Source organism: Epinephelus fuscoguttatus, linkage group LG4 (genome assembly GCF_011397635.1).
Source record: "Epinephelus fuscoguttatus linkage group LG4, E.fuscoguttatus.final_Chr_v1".
NCBI classification, from domain to species: Eukaryota; Metazoa; Chordata; class Actinopteri; order Perciformes; family Serranidae; genus Epinephelus; species Epinephelus fuscoguttatus.
In genome coordinates, this window is record NC_064755.1 from 22,318,306 (window position 1) to 22,331,972 (window position 13,667).

The window sequence follows — 13,667 nt, forward strand, 5'->3', positions numbered from 1 at the left end:
CTACACAGTCCCCTCATTGTGCCGGGACATGTGCTGAGTTGTAAATGTCGACCTGGAAATGACTACTCAGTGACATTGTCTGGCAGAGTAAATGTGCGTCATGTTACTATGAACGTTGCTAGTCAAGACTCAGTCCCTGGGGTGAATATGACATCATAGCGATATGCTGGGGACAGAGTGCACCAGTGGACCAAAACAAAGCCCTTGCTCTCCCTTATGGGGGTATTAACTGAGAGTGCATGTGTGTGAGTGTGTGTTTGGGGCAGTGAGTGGGTTGGGAGGACTGAGTGCGTTTTCATTTGAGGCTTGGAAAGATCTGGTCAGGTGTGTGTTTCTCTTTTTCAATCTTTTCCAATTGGCTGTTATTGATTAAACACCTACATACACACAAACGAGCGCACTTTGTATTTCTGTCGTATCAACACACATGATCCGATGCCTGTGTGTGAGTCAGGAGTGTTCCATATGTGAGTGGGGGCAGTGCAAAAGGCTGAGTGAGAACTGTGGGATGGTAGGGTTATTTCATAACCCAGTCATAACAGATCAAAGAAGAGTTGGCTTTAACTGAGGAGATGACTTGAATTCAGCAACAGCAAGAGGAGTGCACTGCAAGGGCACATGCCTCATCACAGGATGAGTCAAGTACCAGTCTGGCATTAGATTGATAAGTGAACTTTCTTATCAAAGTGCTTCTGCATAAAAATATATGTTACTGATGGAGAGAAAAGATGGAGGAGAGGGTTCTCCCACTAAGAGAAAGCTTCTTCCATCTTGTTTAGAATATGGCACTTTGCAGTCACAGCCAAGCTATCTGACTTGATTGCATGCAGCGCATACTGATGAGGTCTAAGAGGCGCGTGATTGGCTGAGAGGCCCTGTGGCGGGAGTTAAACACCAGGGTCAAAGCAATTTCATAGGGGCCTGTCATAACTAACCTTGTTAATCTGTTCCTATTATCACATGAAGGCTTGTGCGTACACAAACACACGTACAAGCACACTCTCTCCATCTTTCTTTGTCACTTTCACACACATTTACTCCTGCAATCAGAGACCGTGGTTAGTGTAAGTGAGGTGATTAATTTAATAAAGAAAGAAAGACTCACCTGACACAAAAGTAGAGGACAATGGGACCAGACTTCTTGGGGAACTCGTGTTCTAATACCCTGCGATCCAACTGCAGCCAGCTAAAATGGCCCCTGATGAGACAACAACAAAAAAACAACTGATCAGTGCTGTTATTCAGACATGTCTGAACATCTTACACAGACACACAGAAACTTCATCTCATGACACTGAAAAACACTGTGCCCAGGAATGCCTTTTTGCATGAGTCTCTGCATTGTTTTTTAGGGAAGAAAAATCCTGCACAGTCTACCTTTAAGCCTCCCCATTTTTCTTTCTCTGTTACCATGTCTTCCCTTCTGTTTTGCCACTCTCCTCTCCCCCCCTCTTTCCTCTCTTTTCTCTGTCCCCCTCCAACAGCGAGAAAAACTGCAGAGACAGCTTGTCACCCTGGTAACCCTGCATGGTCTCCTGAGCAACTGAGCAACATCTCTCTCAATCTCCCCCCTCCTTCTGTCTCTATCTCTCAATCTCTCTCACTCCTTCCCTCCCAAACGGCCTCTTTGACCACCGAGCGGTCAGAGCTCAGCCGTCTGCTCTCCCCAGGCACACGCAACAAATCTACACATCATAGAATTAGTCCCGGGGGACGAAGACTAAAGCAAAGCTGATATTGCTTTACTGGACTGACGCTAGCTACAGTATGTGTCACAGCCATGTAAATGCCATAGAGCAGAGGCCAGGGTTGTTTGGCTTCAGTTGGTGCATGGGATAAAACAAAAAAAAAGTGAGTGAAAACAGAGGCCATGGTGATGTTTGCCTGTATGTAAATCATCTGTATGTTTGCATGACTTGTTCTGGACTATGCTGTGTTGCTGCCTTCTTTGTAGGTCACCAAACACAATAAAACTAATTTGAATGTCATTTTTGCATTTCAAGCAAAGCTGTCATAGCAATCCATCTGGCAGACATCGACTTGTGAACTTTTGCTATCCCAGAGCAAGACAATCATAACATCAAAACCCTCTATATGTAGGGATTTGAGTACATACATCGTACGTACATCAGTTTATGGTTCAGTGTGATATTCATGACCATGTTATCTTGACTTGAATGAAGGTATCCATCCCCTTACACTTGTGAGTGAAAGAGAAGTGAAAACTATAAACTGGATATCTATTTTTTTAAGTCTAAGAGACATTTCATACCTAAATAAACAAAGGCCAAGTACACTGACGTATGTAAAAGCACAATGGAAATTCATTAGTACAAAAACAGGCCAAAACCAACAGCCACATTTTACTCTAAGATTTCTTAAACCATATGTAAAACTCAAACAATGCACTGGAAACTGGAGTTTTCATTGTGGTGCTTTTGTTCAAAGTGCAGCATCTTGTTAATGTTAACTCTTAAGTATTTCACAATAGCTTTAGGACTTGGAAAAGACACGTGGAAACATGTTGAAAGCAAAAATATTTCAAATAATAAACCCGAAGCAGAAATCATTTAAATGTGGTTTGGCTTTTTTGAAGTAACTGGAAACCAAAATTGCTACTACACATGATGCTTACAACTTGACAGAGAATTCTCAAATTCAGTCTTTCCACCTCTGTCATCTATGTCCACAGCTGTGCTCACCAGCACCCTGTTGGGGTCCTCAACATTAGATGCAAGAAGTTCACTTGTTTTCTAAGACTAAAGAAACACGAACATGTTCACATACTGTACGTTCCCCTCCAGTGCCCTTTTGCTTTGTTTACCAGCCTAACGGTTGCACCTGAACTTTTTAACTGACTTTGCCTATTGTCTGCTCCTAGTATAACATGTCCCATGTGTTGCTTTGACAAGTCTGTTGACAGAAAGTGGGTATCAAAACAGAAGTGTAACTGACAGTCTGAATGTAGTTACAGTGTTATGGAGCAGCATTGACAAGCCCAATCCAACAAACAAGATAGCCCTGGGCTAATGATACACCATGTGCTGTGGCAGTTTTCAATGGCATTACTATTTGAGTGTGACTTACGTTTCGTCTGTATATGCAATTCCAAAGTACTCCTTCTCCTTGAGGTTGAAGTGAGAGGCCACGAGGTCCAGCAAGTCCTTAGCCATCAGCTTGGGCTGCAGGGAGAAAGAAATATTAGTATTATACTTCTTATGGTTTTATTCATCAGTTATAACTTTCACTGTGTGTGAATGTAGCACCGTGACACCAAATTTGGCCTGCCATAGGGTGCTGGGTAGCACACCAACCATTTTCTTATTCTCAATGTAAATATTGAATAACACTGAGAATTTTTTTGTACTTTGGATGTAAAGTATGTGTATGAGTGCATAGAAATCATCAACATGGAGCATGAGTATTAAAAAAAGTGCCAGGGAAGGATCCCACAGACACCTGACAGAGGTCCAGACTGAGCCCCGAATGTCCTCAAATCCTAGAAACACCCCTGCACACCTGACCTGTGCAGGATTGCTGCGAATGGCCACGTTAGGGATGCACCGATCCGATATCCGGATCGAATATCGGCCCCAGTATCATCAAAATAGATGGATAAGACGATCCTTTCCCTTTATATCTATTGCGACGCGAGCAACGTCATACGTCATGGAGCGAAGGAGAGAATCTGCTGTGTGGCAGTATTTCACACTATTTCAACTGCTATTGCACAATTGTTTATTTTTGTTAAGAATAAATAGTTCATCATTGCATTAATCTGTTTCATCTTGTTTCATTTTATCTTAGGAAAGAACTGTGCAGTCATCAATGCCTGATGCCTCCAGTCTTTTCTGTTCTACATGTAAAGGTATATAGCTTTTTAGGTCAACCATGGTATGGGTCGGTATCGGGCATCAGCTGATACTCAAAGTCACAGCATCGGGATCGGTGTCAAAACTGAAAAAGCTGGATTGGTGCATCTCTAGGCCATGTGAGGCTGATGCAACTTGATTTGCCTCTTGGCAAAGATGAGTGAGGACAGCAAACACTACAAGGTTAAAAACAGGCAATTCATTTATTCATTCATTCATTCATTTTCTAACCGCTTCATCCTCTTGAGGGTTGCGGGGGGGCTGGAGCCTATCCCAGCTACATCGGGCGAGAGGCAGGGTACACCCTGGACAGGTCGCCAGACTATCGCAGGGCTGACACATAGAGACAAACAACCATTCACGCTCACATTCACACCTATGGACAATTGAGAGTCACCAATTAACCTGTCCCCAATCTGCATGTCTTTGGACTGTGGGAGGAAGCCGGAGTGCCCGGAGAGAACCCACGCTGACACGGGGAGAACATGCAAACTCCACACAGAAGGGTTCCCAAGCCCGGGATCGAACCGGCAACCCTCTTGCTGTGAGGCGAGAGTGCTAACCACCACACCACCGTGCCGCCCTAATTCATTTATTATATATACTAATAAACATTATTAATGTTTCTTTATTAAGTGGCCCATGGCCTCCTCTCGTTTTGCAAAAGTGGCCCCCAGGCAAAGCAAGCTGAGTATCCCTGGTATAATGGTTTATTGCACTGTAGTTTAATTGGAACAAGTACATGTGTGGAACTTTATGTTAATGTATTCTATCAGCTATTGATTTACTGCAATGACTAAGCATTCTGACAAACACTGGGGAAAAGAGCAAGAGAGGAGGAGATAAATGAGAGAGAGAGTGCGAGAAAGATGGATGGAGTGTGTGGATGTTGCTGACAGTGCAGGTACCCTGCCCTTCCCCTCCCTCCCTCCCTCCCTCCTTTTCGCCCGTCTGACCCAAACATCTACCGCAGAGTCATGGCTCTGGGCTCAACCACTGTATTGCAGGGAAGAGGGCTGCAGCTAGCATAAGAGCTTTCTAACTAGTTAATACTGTGGAGTACTGTCCAAGCTATATATGATGACAACCTCCATTCATCACGACGCTCAGAGCATGTAGAGCATCTTAGAGCCAAGCAGAGGCCGGGGACTGCTGCCATATGCTGCTGGTTTGTGACATCCTGAGGAACAGCACACCCCACCCTGAGGTTAACCATGGGTGTGCCTCACTGCCTACATTTTCATTACACACACGCACACACATACACACACACAAATCTGCATGCACATATGCACACAAGAGCTCGTACATGCATGCAGCCCACTCACAACACACAAGATCTACACATGTGCTGTGCTGCGTACATTTAGGATTGAGGAGGACAAGATGAAAACATACAGTGTGCAACCCTATATCCACACACTCACACACACACCATACAGCTTCATGTGCCCCCCCCGACGACCTGTACTATCAACTCACTGCACAACTACAACTTCAGTGACAGAAGCTGCTGAGAGCTATTTAAAGAGAAGGAGGTGATGTCATGCACACAGCAAGCATACACACACACACACACACACACACACACACACACACACACACACACAACTCCAATGACCTAGATCTCATATAAGCACGACGCCTACAGTGATCCTGCAACACAAAAAGGCTCTGGAGAGAATAGCAGCCACAGAGAGAAGCTTCTGTAACATATAGGCTGATTCTGCCTTATATTCCCATGGATCAGATTTATGTACCCGATAGAAGTGTTAAATAAAAAAGACATGGCTACTGTACGAGCTGCTTCTGTCCCCATGTCCCTTTGATCTAACCCTACTACAAAATCCCACTGCTTTTTTAAAGTATCCAGAAGACTCTCTTACTGCTGTGTTTAGGAATATTGAGGTTATCGTCAAAAGCAAACTTTCAAATGCATATCTACTGTAAGAATGATAAAGTCACCTCTATTAGCAAAGAATATTATGAATGTGTTACATTTTTATTCATATTAAGGACACATGTAGTTTTTCAAGAGCAGCAACCTAAGTGCTGATTTCAAAAATATACTATGCAGGATTTTCCTAAAAACCAGTTTATAGACTCATACAAAATTAATCCCTGTCAATCTTCGCTTATAACCCGGTAGAAGTGTGTGGCAGTGAATTTATCTCCAGAGACTCTGCCCTCTGCCTGTACTCTTATTTTCTTCTATTTTGCTGTGTTAGGGATGTTCCCGGGCACACTGTGCAAGTGAGGTAGCGACCAGGTGCCAGACTAGGGCTGCACAATGTATTGTTTCAGTATCTATGCTGCACTGTGTGCATGCACAATATTTGCATTGCAGGACGTGCAATGTCAAGTAAGGCAAATTAACTCAAACACTTTAGGCTACAACTTTTTGCTGCTTGACACAAAATGAGTTCTCATTTTCTATGACTTATGTTACCAGCCAAGTTTTCCCCTTTAAGACAGGTTAAAGGTGTCTGGCGGTATTTGTTATGGGAAGTCAGATTCTCCTGCATGTGAGTGTGTGTAGGAAAGTGCAGTAACAAGGCTGGCATGTATCACAGACATAGTAAAGCGCGTGCTTTTCCAAAGCAGAAACTATCTAGATAAGCTCAGGTTCCAGTATAACGTCTGTAAAAAGCACCTTGTTTTGCGTGTGTTGCACATGGGAAATAGAGCATCTCTTCAATGCAGTGTTATTACGACGTCTTCTTACCATTCTTCATCGCAGAGTTGCCGGACTGCAAAAGCAAGTTACCAGCTAAGAGCCAGGCTAAAGCTAACTGAGTTAGCCTAAAGAAACCAGAAGTCTCCCAACTACAGTTCAGAGCTGAGAGGCTGGAAAGGTAACGTTAACACTAACATCAAGCAACAAGAAAAGTCTGGCTGATAAACAGCCAAAGCACACCCCACTATTATTGATATGGCATGCGAGAGCATTGACTGTAGCCTGGATTGAGTATTACATGAACACGATGGTGTCATGATGAGTCAACCAGTGCATTAAACTACCTAACTTCCCATCCTACCCCTAAGAAAAGTCTTCAGAGTCATCTAGTAAAAATTCCTGTATTTTTTCATATCCAATATACATCACAGAAAAAAAAGTAAGGCACATTCAGTTTTCTTCCAGTATCATGCAGCCCTATGCCAGACTGCAAGCATTAGCATCCAAGAGAAAGTTACAAAAATCGTGGAAGCAGCACAGACAAACACAAATACAGTGAGATGAAACCCAAGCGGGCAAAACTGCCAAAACAAGCCTGAATCTGGGGTTGGCTTTTACTTTCATTTTTGCTGGCAATACTGTTGAAAACCAGTGACCATCAATTCCTGCATAGTATACCTTTAAGTCCTGTGCTGTGAGACAGAAACTGGTAGTCCGATCCACAAAGGCTCTGATAGGTTCTATTGTTTCTCCAAGTAGGAGAGCCATGATTCACGAGAGCGACACTCGGTCTCTTTGAAGTGCTTGGAAACATTTTAGATGTGGAAATTTTAGGTCTTGAAGCAGGCTATCTTTATAGTATTATCAGTAATACATGTTTTGGTTCTGACTGAGACACACACAGTCATGGTCTCTCATTACCACACAGCAGTCAACTGCCTTAGCAACAATATCAATTAAACGACATCTCTGCCACCACAGCATAACAAACAATGAGCAAGGGACAAACACACATGGACACATGTGGTAGACTGTTGAAAAGATGTTATGATACGAGGATGAAATGAGCCCCAGATACACTGTTGAACATCATATCAAAAGTGCACGACTGAAGATCAAAAAGAACAGAACAACCCCGGTAAGGTTAAGCTGAGCGTCTTGCCTCGGCATTGTAATGAATACCAAGCAGACTGTAAGAATTGCACAGGCTGCACTGGATAGTATAATTGAGTTTGGTTCTCTCTCTTCAAGTGATGACTCGCTTCCACACGCATACACACATCCTGATGCTACAGCTTATCTGTGAAACGGCAGGTACCTTACGGATGTGTAATAATGTTGTGGAAGATACCAACAGTGATACAGAAGGTGAATGACAGGTAATATAGAAAGTGATATGGCACACTTAACACACACACAATAACTGAGACACACACATACACAGACAATGCAGACACACACACACACACTATGGAGCCATCTATCAGACAGCAAAGCTCTCTGCTAGCTTAGACAGCATTACTGCTAATAGACATTTAGCCGGTGCCTCCTCAGCAGCACAGGTAATTAACAGTGTAAGAATTACAGGGAGGTGCAACTGCAACTGAGGAGGAGACATGCTAAAGCAAACCCCCCAGACAAGTGACAAACACACAGCAGTAGCTCACTTGCCTGGCTGGCAGAAAGTCACGACCCAATCTCTGCAAACAGCTAGTCAGGCCCTTGGCGCCTTCAGGATTGCTCAGATTTATGGGACGCTAACTGATTTATCAGGAAGTCCAAGGGTGGGTAAGGAAAAGGGGTTTTGGCCACATGCTCTACATGGTTTACTATTTTAACTTTGTATGCATACGTATGCTGAACCATGCTACATTAAAACCCTGAAGTGTCCAATTATTAACACAGAGCTCTTCATATAAACACCGGCAACAAGGAGCGTTACGCAAGTTCATACTCCATTCACTCTTCAACCTACACCATTCTAGCCTTAGGGAGTGATAGACATATGACTGACATATATTTTCACCCAATGGTGCATTTGGTGGTTAGCTTCAATCTTTACAGCATGGTCAATAGGTGTGTTGGCCTTCTGGCACACAGTTCCCTGCCAATGAGGCGTTGCTCCATAAACAAACCACAGAGGACACACTATCAAAGTTAGGAGGAAGGGGATGAGGAAGAGGAAAAGGGTGAACGACACTTTTGGGATTAAACAGCTGGTCAATGTTACAAGTCAGTGACAGAAATAAAATCCAACCTTTCAGAGGCTATCTGGGTTGTGCGCTTGGCGTGCTACAGGAAGTTAAATGAAAACCGCAACAGGAGTGACCTGACCACACTGCTGTTAAATGATCAGTGAAGAGATTAAATAGCCCAATGGAGTATGTAATGCCTTAATATTTGAGACACAACTGTTTGTACTGTGTATGAATTATGATCATTCCTTCAAGGAATCCTTTTTTTGCAAACGAGCCGACATCCTGGCTGGCTTCTTAGTTCACCGGAAGACTAAGAATAACATCCTAATTCTCTGTGGTCCTACTAAGAACTCACTGGCCTTCTGTACATCTGCCTGATGCAGGGAAGCGAGGACAGCGAGTGAGACAAGGACAAAAAATGGCAGCAGTATCCTAATTTATGTGACAATGGTTGGCTAATAACATTCCCTCTTCCGAACTTGCCAAACTGTAAAAATACCATTTGTACATTGTGTATATTTTGTGGTAAACAGAACAGATTTTCTCACTCACCACCTCCTAAATTATCTGCAAGACTCCTTACATAAAACAAGGATTACTGTAATGTTTTTAATCCAACTTTTCAACTCTCATTTAGTTTTATTTCCCTTGTTATTTCCTTTTTTGATGGCCAAGATGAAGAATGATCAGAAGATAGGATGGATGGATGAGATATGAAGCTGTTGCAGCTGTATTGGAAATTGATACAGGGTTCCACTTTCTACAGCTTAGGGAAAGCTAGATTTAAGGTTTTTAATGCTACTCAGAATACGTTTTAGGATCAATTTTACCATAATTAAGAGGGAATAAAACATGAACCTACATCAGTTACTCAGGATTAGTAAAAAAAATTACCCAGATGTTTATAGTAACATAAAACATGACTCTTTTGGGAAATACTTGTGTTTACTGGCGGGTTTTCTTGGTGAGTTTGTTTCTCACTCTGCATGTGGGGGGTCTCCACTGCCTTGATTCCCACTGTACTTAGTTTAAAAAACCTTTTGCACAGAGTTCAGCGGGCCTCATATGCATTTCCTGATAGTGGTTTCAGCAATGCCACCAAATCTTGAGCCCCTTTCACACATGAACTGCAAACATGAGATTATCTAAACTTTACCTGGAGGAGCTGTATGTGAGAACGCAAATGTCTGAATCAGTTAGATCAGACATTAAATGGACTTTACCCCTGCCAGCTCCTCAGTACAATGTCTGTTTACGCTCCTGTCCGATTCGGCCCACGAGCAGGTAATTGTCTGAAGATTTCACAGCGGGCAAGTTGGCGTGTTCGTGGTGTTTCTATCGTGGGACTTGCAGAAGACCTCAAGGAAACAAACATTCACGGGTAAAGAGGAAGGGTAATTTACAGGAATATGCCAACGAAAATGTCTAACTGGAGAGATGACAAGATTCAGTAACCTCTGTCTGTAAGGGCCGATGCAAAAATCAACAGAATTTCAGAAATAGCAAGAGACTTTGTTGTTTATGAACACAATTCTAAAAGACTACAAGCACGCAGTGGAATCCCTATCATGTCCGGCCTCCTGCACTCTCTACCCAGGCGACACCCCTCACCTAAACCAAACTGAGTACTTCCAGTAGGTGACAACACATCTGACATGGACAATGCCTTGTTCTGAGTTCATGTGAGAAAATAGCTTTGGTTATATAGCAAGTTTTCATGGAATGTGCCCTTCCCCATGCCATCCAGGGTACAGTAACAGCCAGCTAGACAGTGGATCCTCAGCTCTAAGCATCCTAGCTTGAAACAAAATACATGCTGGTTCCACTATCCTGATCTGTGTGATGTTAGTGCAAGAGGCATTCTGTAAACTATTTTAAAAAATAATAAAGAAATAAATCAATAAATGCTACAAATAATTTTGTGATTTTACAATGCAACGTCAGAAAAAAAGATTCCTAAAATCCTACATCCAGTGTCTTGGCATTTTTGAGACTTTTGGAAGATTGATTTAAGTCAACTTAATACCAATTAAAGCCTTATTTTTAGATTAATCCAATGCCTTTTAAGACTTTTTAAGGATCAGTAAGAACCCTGTAGTAGGAGACAGAGCTGGGGCAGGTGAAGGCAAGCAAGGAGCTGAGGAAAAAAGATATGGAGAGTGAAGAGTGGAAAGTCAAGAGAGATGGAGAGAGAGAGAGTGGAAGAGGAGCAGAAAGAAGTACCAATTTGAAAGAGAGGATCAGTTCTGGCAGAGTAATCAAATCAGAAAGTCAGCAGACCTATCCTCAGCTCTCTCCTCCATTTTCTCCTCTCTATTCCCATCCCTTTAGTGTCATCTCCCGTCTCTCCATTCCTGAGCTCTCATCTCACTTTTCTCTTTCAGTCTAAACCTCCTGTCCTGAGCTTCTGCCTCAATCTTTCTGTTCTCTGCTCTCTTCATCTTCTGTTCCAGGGCAATTACCTTCTTTAGTCTTTCTCTTCTTTCCAGTGGAACTGGGTAATGGTCAAACCCAAAGGGGGCTAAGGGAGGTTAGGAAGAGTGGAAGGAGCCTCGAATGAAAATGGTTCAGACTTTGAAGCCAAACCATGAGAGGGGTCTTATTGATGATGAAAGTGAATGTCATGTTACTGTGCAGAGGGCCACACAACTTATTATCAACTAAATTCCCTACCAATAAAATGTGTCTTAATGTATAATATTAAAATGCTTCCACAAGTGTAAGGTATTGAAAAGACAAGAGCAGATTTATAGTGGCAAACAGATGTCTAAAAGGGGTAGGGGCTTAGAACTGCAAACAAGGGAAAGACCAGTGTGCTTTGGGCGCTGCTGCCTTTGGCCATTACTGCAGCAGAAAGGCCTGCTGGGAGGATTGAGGCTGGAAGGGGGGGGGGGGGGGGGCAAACTGCTTTGTTTTTCCAAGACGTTTGGAGGATAGGATGAAGCATTGTCAATTACACAGAGAGTCTGGAGGATAAGAGGGAGCATTGTCAAATTACACAGACAGTTGATGTTTTTTTGTTAGATGATTCTGGGCATTTCTGAGGCATTCTGGGAAGGCAGTAGGGATGGGTGATGAAGAACGTGCAGTGAACCATGAATTTATGGGAAGAAAGAGTTTCTATTTAGGATATTATTAGGACTGAACTCTGTATTGGGATACAAAGCTTCTACAGAGACAGTAAATCAGGGTAGGATCTGCTGCACGCACACTTGCGTGTGTTCTTGTGTGTGTGGGGAGATATCAGGTGAGCATCAAGAAAGAGCAAAGTCACCTACTGCTGACCGAATTCCCCCTGGTCAGCAGTAACTGAGTCCCGCGGGACACCAGACATCACTTCTCCCTCGCTCTAAGGAAATGGGAGTCCGCAAAGAGAGAGGGAAGAAAGAGAAGAAAGAGCAAGAGGGTGGGAACATGAGAGACTCACCTGTACAAGGAGCTCCAGCTTCCTGTCGTCCAGGAGATGGACCTGACATCGCCTCCCCTCTGTCATCTGAGAAAAAGAGACAAAAAGGGATGCTTGTTTATATATTGCTGACTGGTATTACACGTTATACTGTTACAAATCAAAAACAGGCTTTCAAATGGGTCTCCACTGAGGCCAAACACAATGTACTTATATTTCAAAAAACAAACTAGATTACAATTTTCTTGGAGGATTCTGATTTGGGATTTTTTAAAAGTCTGACCTGCCGATTCTAGTTTGGGCCAAAGATCTGAATAAGTTGCTCAATTTGTTGCTAGTTGCTATTTCGAAATAAAGGTGCTAAGAGGATCTGAAAAGTCGCCGTGACAAAACATCGACATCTGACGATCTGGGAATGAGAACAATACTTGCTAACTGTCTATGCTGCTGTGCACGTGATGTGAACCATCATGGAGCACATGCATGTAAATCTGAGCTGGACAGAATTGGCTGTATCTGTGACTGAGCAGCCGGTCACCCGCCATGGCCGATCAAGCTGAAAATTGGCCAATTCCAACTGCCAGCTGATCAATCGGTGTATCTCTATAACAAACAAAACAATATGATGCATCCAACAGCAACTAGTACAGAAGATATGTGTTGTATAATAAGCTTGGAGTGTGCATGTCTTATCTTAGTGTAGTCTTAACAAGGTTAGCTTGGCTAACTACACAATGGGCCAACAGAGGCAGCGTGCTGCGCTGCTCTTTTCCTAACTGACATTTCTTGCATTCCTCCTTAAGCAGGAAATCCATTATCCATCAGTGGACTACAGTGACCACAATGAGTCAAGTTGCCTGCTGACAATGTTCACTCAAGTGTTTGTCTGTGCTGTTGACACAAGGTTTGCTGAATAGAGCTGCGAAAAACTGATAATATCCGTCTGCCAGGTTCAGGCATAAACACCGAAGCAGGTGCAATGATGAAACAGTCAACTGTGGAAAATATGCGCCACATACACACAAGTTAAACCAAACATTTCACACAACCGACAAAGGCAAGCCGATTCTCCAAACCTGTCTGAAAGTTTGCTACTGCAGTGCATGATAAAATTCAAGCGGATCTGGGAGGTTTAAAAATTCACAGCAGACATCATTTTAAGAAGAGATGTACACAGGGTGCCAAAGTATTCAACATGTTGTGTCTGTTTTTGTGTGTGTGCTGGTGTTTTCAGCACATGTGCTTCTCTACAAGTTTGCAGGAAGCGGGGACCCTGAGGAACACAAACACCCCCTGGCTCCTCCCACACTTCCCTCACATCTGGGAGATGGGGAGGGAGACCAGGGGGAGGTGTGTGAGTGGGTGTATGGAGGGGTAAGAAATGTTTGAGAAGGAGTGGGGACAAAGGAGGAAGGGGGGGCATCCTCATTGTCAAACATTCGATAAGAACTCCCTCCAAAACACAGATGCTATAAACATGAGCACAAGCGTAACCGGTTTGTAACTCTTCACTA

The 13,667-nt window shown here is 43.2% G+C and overlaps 1 protein-coding gene across 12 annotated transcripts in view; it reads right to left on the reverse strand.

Moving 5' to 3' along the window:
- Positions 1-13,667, reverse strand: part of frmd4a (FERM domain containing 4A) — a 125,199-nt gene that overhangs the window by 30,534 nt on the left and 80,998 nt on the right. For all 12 annotated transcript variants that reach the window (XM_049573775.1, XM_049573778.1, XM_049573776.1 and 9 more), the window contains exons 2-4: positions 12,175-12,240; positions 3,088-3,182; positions 1,106-1,198 (exon numbers count right to left, since the gene is read on the reverse strand). In XM_049573775.1, coding sequence (XP_049429732.1) covers positions 1,106-1,198; positions 3,088-3,182; positions 12,175-12,240 — 254 coding nt within the window. The remainder of the gene's footprint in view (positions 1-1,105; positions 1,199-3,087; positions 3,183-12,174; positions 12,241-13,667) is intronic.